The sequence below is a fragment of the Prunus dulcis genome, unplaced genomic scaffold (assembly GCF_902201215.1).
Source record: "Prunus dulcis unplaced genomic scaffold, ALMONDv2, whole genome shotgun sequence".
Lineage (NCBI taxonomy): Eukaryota > Viridiplantae > Streptophyta > Magnoliopsida > Rosales > Rosaceae > Prunus > Prunus dulcis.
The window spans coordinates 1-6,468 of record NW_023010401.1 but is presented as its reverse complement, the minus strand read 5'-3'; the positions used below and the strand labels follow the sequence as shown (position 1 = coordinate 6,468).

Genomic DNA, 6,468 nt, shown 5'->3' with positions numbered 1-6,468 from the left:
CTACACCCCTTGCCTGCACTAGCCAGCCATAAGTATCTCTATTGACCCAACTATAAGTTATAAAGTACTGATATCCTACCATTTTCGTTCGCCTTTGAATAAATTCCTATCCTAGTTAATGATGTTGTTCCCATTTATCGCTTAAGGAAATGACTTTCCTATTTAAAACAATATCGCTTGAATATAAGAAGAAAAAGAATAAAAAGATAAGCAAAATTAGGTAAAAGCTTTTTTATTTATTTATAATGAATTTTCTTAAACGAATAACCTCAATAATAAGATAAAATATGAGCAAAAAGAAAATAATTAATTCAAATGATAATAGAAAACAGCAAATCCACCCTATTTAGAAAAATGGAAATGGTTAGACCAAAAAAGAAAAAGAAAAATGGAAATGGTAATTTTGCACAAATTTTGGGATTGACACGTTTACCGTACTCTTTTCAAAGCAGAAACTGGTTGACAAATAAAATCCAATCAGGAGAGAGATTTTTACTGCCAAATGAACCTTGAAACCCTACAAATTTAATGATGTCGTGAAACACACACCTCAAACGATTCCAAATTTAGTAGAACTAGGACTGCCCTTAAAAAGAATAATTACCAGATAATTATCAATCAATAATTATTCAAAAAGAGACTCCTAAGCCTAACCGCGTTTTCTGCTCATCTACAGCTCTCCTCAATGTCTCATTCATTTCTTCATCTTCCCCTTTCCCACCCAAACCCTCCTTCTTGAAAGCTCTTCCTCACCCAACATTCTCTCTCTCTTCCTTTTCATCTACACAATCCTCCAAAAGCTTCCAAACCCACCTCCACAATCCTCCTCTCTCTCTCTAGAAGCAATCACATTCCCTCAGAGAAGCCTCCCAAATAAACAAGACACAAGCCAACCCAAAAAGTCTCTTTCTGTGTGTGGATAGAGAGAGAGAGAGAGAGAGAGAGAGAGAGAGAGAGAGAGAGAGAGAGAGCATTATTCCAAAACCCAAATCACTTCATTTCACAATTTTCAATCCTTTTTTGATTTCATTCATGGGCTGCTCTTCTTCAAGACCTCTCACCCTTCTCACCAAAAACCAAGAACAACAACCTTCACAACCCTCCTCTTCCACTGCTCTTACTTCTTCAACCCCAAACTCTTCATCTGCCTCAAACTCTTCCAATTCCTCACCACCATTACCACCACCAGCCTCATTTCCCAGAGCTCTCTCCATCTCAGCCCCTCTTGTTCATCACCCACCTCTCAGAAAAGGCGACACTCATCACCTTGTTTCTCTCACCTCCACTACCTATGGCTCCCTCCACATTGACCCCACATCCCCCAAGACCCTCAATCTGAACGGTCAGGATTCTCCTGATCAATCCTACCCCCCAAAACGCTCATCATCTTCCCCTGACTCTGTCATCAACACTTGGGAACTCATGGATGGCCTCAATGACTCTGATTTCCATTCTCATTTCTCTGAAGAACAGCCCATTTCCTCCATTTTTGACCACACAATTGGGTTTTCCAACAAAGCCAGTTCTTGCAGGTACTCAGGCTTTGATGGGTCTGTGAAGAAACCGTTTGATTCTTTCAAATCAGTGAGATCTTCAGTAATAAAGGCGGAGGACTCAATGCCTACCTCATCCTCTTCCTCGTCTTCTTCGAAGCCTCTGTGGAAGCATTTATCGGAGGAGTCTTTGTTGTCGAAGATGGACCCCAATGTGGTCTTAACTTATAGAAGAGCATTGTCTTCTAGACAATTGGGCTACAACAACAATGGCAAAGTTGCAAGATCATTGACTTGTAGTACCCCTTCGTATTCCTCAGTTTCAAATGCTTGTTTTCATCTTCCGGGTACTGAAGATAAAATAGTGGTCTACTTCACCAGTTTGAGAGGAATTCGAAAGACTTACGAGGATTGTTGCGCGGTTAGGATGATATTTAGGGGATTTAGAGTGGCAGTAGATGAGAGGGACATTTCAATGGACTCTGAGTACAGGAAGGAATTGCAAAATGCTTTTGGAGGCAAAGCAGTGAGTCTGCCACAAGTGTTTGTTAGAGGCAAGTATGTGGGAGGAGCAGAGGAAGTAAAGCAGCTCAACGAGGATGGAGAATTGGGAAAGCTTTTGAGAGGCTTTCGAGTGAGGGATGCTGGGTTTGTTTGTGAGGGATGTGGGGATGCAAGGTTTACACCGTGCCCAACTTGTAATGGAAGCCGAAAGCTGTTTGATGAGGATGAAGGGGAACTGAGGAAGTGCCACGATTGCAACGAGAACGGATTGATTAGGTGCCCTGGTTGCTGCTTGTGAATGTGTATGCCAACTGATGATGCTTGCAGCTAATTTTCTTTTGCTAGATATGTTGTGTTCACAGACTCAATCACGACGATGTATCCAGACATGGTCGATTATTCAGATCGGCAATCTGACAACACAACATGTCTATCTAGCAGCAGAACATTTATGTCATAATAAATTATATACCACGCCATTTCTGCTGCAGCTACCGTTAGAAATGTCACATATTCTTATGTGTCTAGAGGATTTTGTTTGAAGTTTGTTTCTATTGGTCGATCTATATTATTAGGATTTTGGTTCCTATGTTCATTTTCTTCTTGAACAATATGCAATAACTTCAACATTTTCATGATATTCCAACTATCTATTTCCTGAAGTCGTGAAGTTTTTGCATGTATGTATGGCAGTTGGTCAGTATTTGAATGGACAATAAGTTTTTGCATAATAGCACTAAAACTTCTCTGTAACACAGTCACAGTTTGCAATGCTTCTAAAGCTGAATTCTTTTAGTTTTGATATCTCTTTCAATTTTTCACATGGTTCTTCTTGTGGATTCCTTGAGCAGTATGGTTTATAAAATGATATGAATAAACACCTTCAACTATGTGGACTTCAGGTGTAAACTACAAAAGCTACATGGTATCTGCTATTTGATCAAGTTACTTGTTGTTGCCCAGTGTGTATCAATGTTCTTCCAAATTAATCTTGTTTTGACAAGTATGCACATTATATATCAGCTTCAAATAACAGTTTGACAATTGGTTTAATGAAGAAAAAAAGAATCTAGAAAACTAGAAGACGACAGGAGGAAGAGGGGAGAAGAAGACATTAGTGCTTCATATTCCTAAAATGATCCTTATCTGGTCTTTTCTTGGGGTCCATAATTACCTGGTATGTAAAAGTCATATGCTTCAGCCAAGGATCTAGCCACTTGGATACAAGCTTCATACGCAACTTTGAAACCTGCATCTGCTCAAGTTTAGTCCTTTTTAAAGCATCCGTCAATGGAAACCTGCATCTATCATCGTCCCGAGATTATTCACGTATTCAGCTGCAACCTCATGCCCAATCAATGGCACGCAAGCAATTAATGAGGAAAATCTTAGAGCCTGTTTCACTATACTGCACAAAGAAAGAAGCAATCAAAAAGATGATACACATAATCAAAGCTATATATGAGTTCACAACCCTATTTACAAGGCAGAGATATTTAGTCATATACCCATTCTTAGCACAAAAAATATAAATAAACTCTACACAATTTAATTTCTATAAACAAACTAAAAAAAACCAAAAAATAACAGCTGGCTCTATTTAACTTAATTTTGATTGTTAAATCACTATGATGCCCTATTGAGTGTTTTGTGGTTTCTTTATGAGCTTTTGTGGTTGGGCTTGTTTTAAGAAATCGATGACAGTTTTGTAATTTACAAGAAGTTAAAAGCCTCTTTGTTATGTTGTAAATGAATTTTGGATGTATTTCTAAAGTTCATTTCATATAGGGTATTTTTATAATTTGGACCCTTATATTTGGTATAATAGTGAATCTCCCTTTAAAGCATTTGTCAATGAAAACTCTATCTGTATATAGACAAAGACGTGAACACACACATATATATTTAAATCATGAGGAAAGTCACATTGGAATGATGGCAACATGATAAGCTCAGAAATTTATAGGTTTTAATAAGTCTCAAACTTATTAATTACACAAACACAGAATAAATGAATTGAGAAGAATATGGAAATGAGTGACAAATCCTTTAAGAGTAGCTTGAAAGGGGTAGATATTAAAAATTTCTAAATAACCCGCCAATGTATAAATATAAAAGTTTATAAAATAAAGGAGGGACATCCGTATTTTTACTAAACCAAAGATTGATCTTCACTTATCCTTTTCTTGTAGTGGGGGGAGGGGATTTGATTCTTTGGTACGAACAAGATTTGACGTTTTTCATAATTTTTGGCACTAGCTAGGAAGAATTCAACACAACATAGTTGATGAGAACTACAACCAAACTTACGAGTAGGCCAAGATATACGAGGATTTGCTCAAGTAGAGAACTTAAAACCAGACAGCTTGAAAGTAATGAAGAAAAGGAAACAGGCAAGTAGAAACCTGAGATGATGAGGCAAGTAGAAAACAATAGTGCATCAACTGATGATATTCAATGAATTCACCTTTGTCAGAACTCATTCTACATCTTCGTGAAGTGTGGCCAAACTCCCGTGGACTTGTGCGACTCTTCTGCTTGATCAAGAGGACTCAAAACCTCCTGTGCAACAGACGGTAGATCTCTTTTGATTTAACAGAGATTTACTCAGCTAGAACAAGTAATGAAAGCTTAAAACTCAGTGATATATGCATCGTTCAGCCTTTTCATCTTCATCCGTCCGAGAACCTACAATTGCTACTGAGAGAAATTTACCTACAAATATCTATATTTGAGACGGGAAAAATGAACAAAAAGAAGAAGAATACAGCAGTTGCATGTACTTCTCCAAAAAAGAGAGCATATGGAACCAGACCTCGGCAATCACCAGTCCATTATCCATATCATTCAAGCTTGTTGACTTCGATACATGCATCCACAGACAATTTCCATATGCATTTACACAAATGGGTTCCATGTACACAAAGGTGTAAAAGAATAGGGAAATCAGCTGATATAATCATTTTTTAAAAGTGGTATTCTGAAATAATCAGCTTACAAATTGTGTTCTCAAATAATCACTTGTGGACGTGAAATGACCAAACTGCCCTCCATATAAAAGCACATGTATCAACCCGTTATTGGCCTTTGATTGGCGACCTAACGCAGGCTTGTCTCCCTTTCTCAGCTTTCATTCACGGTTCTCTTCCTCTCTCGGCGGTTTCTGTGTCCATCGACCACCACCACTCTATTTCTCCCTCTGTCACGAAAACCTAAGCAGCACTCTGTCGTTCTCTCTCTGCAGTGAATTTTAGGGTTTGGTGAGGGGGCTCTTGACGGTGAAAGAGAGGGTTTAATCGTGAAATGATGTCTCCCTTAAACGATGTCTCAGTTCCCTCTAAGTTCGAGTCTTGAATCGACGTCGTTCTCTTCTTCTCTGCTCCTTCAGGGCCTAAAAAAACCCTAAATTTTGGTTTCGGTTAGGACTTTGTTCACGAACGTCCTCCTCCTTCTCAATCCTGTGAGACTCGGTTAGGACAAAAGTCGCGATTTGCTGTAGGTGTGGCTGGGATTTCGAATTCGGTTCTGTGCAGAGAAGGAGTTATTCTAAGGTGGGTTTTGTATTTGTTATTGACTAGTTTGTGTTTTTGTATGGTTATCATTTGAGAAGGATAATTTCACTAACCTATGACTGAAGTTGTGAAGTTTAGTAATTAGAGATATTGCAATAATAATGTAATTTAACTGTGAAGTAGATCATGCTGCCATGAAACTTGTATTGGTGTATTGATTTTGCTGTATGGACGATGCAGTGCCTCAAATTGCTATTTGTCATATAGGATTGGTTCTATGGCAATGCTTGTTTTCACTTCCATTTTATGAGTCATATTTAGTGTGGGAAATTATCCTGGTGCCAAGGGCTATTCGATTATAACACACCATTACCTCAATAGGCCCTGACTTAGGTGTTGAGTAATAATGCACAGGTAAATTTGTTGGTATCATTGGTGTTTCAGCACGTAGTAGCATATTTTGCACCCTTCCAGTGTTAATGTTTAATTATGTGATTTTGAAATACTAAAGTTAGTTGCCGTGGAAATTTTCTGTTCCCTGTTGTATAAAACGTGCTAAATTGTGTTGTTATTCCTTGCTTGCAGCTTGTGATATATGTCTGAAAATGGTATTTTATGGGGCTTCAGTATCTGTTTAGAAATTGCATGTTCATCCATCTAGGTTTAGCAGTTGCAGTTGCAGTAACATTTTGACGTGTCTAGTTTGCACACAGAGTCCATAACTGTGAATACTGATGTTCCATGTGTGGTACTGTATTGCATATGAGCATATTGTAGTAGGCATTGATGCATTTGGAGTAATTCTTGTAGCCATTTCGGCCAACCCTGTATGAAGTGGATCCGTGGTTGATGAAATTGTTTTCAGACTTGGGTGGTATTTGGTTTTTTGATGGAATGGGATGTACATTTGGCAGAAGGGAATGTAGATAAGAGGAGAGTGTGGAGAGAGTTGGAGAGTA

The 6,468-nt window shown here is 38.3% G+C and overlaps 1 protein-coding gene across 1 annotated transcript; it reads left to right on the top strand.

Moving 5' to 3' along the window:
• The first annotated feature begins 708 nt into the window (after positions 1 to 708).
• On the top strand, positions 709 to 2,728 carry LOC117613572 (uncharacterized protein At3g28850-like). The gene has a single exon (XM_034342178.1). The coding sequence runs from the start codon at positions 1,033 to 1,035 to the stop codon at positions 2,293 to 2,295; it is 1,263 nt and encodes a 420-aa protein (XP_034198069.1). The 5' UTR covers positions 709 to 1,032; the 3' UTR covers positions 2,296 to 2,728.
• The last annotated feature ends 3,740 nt before the right edge of the window (positions 2,729 to 6,468 follow it).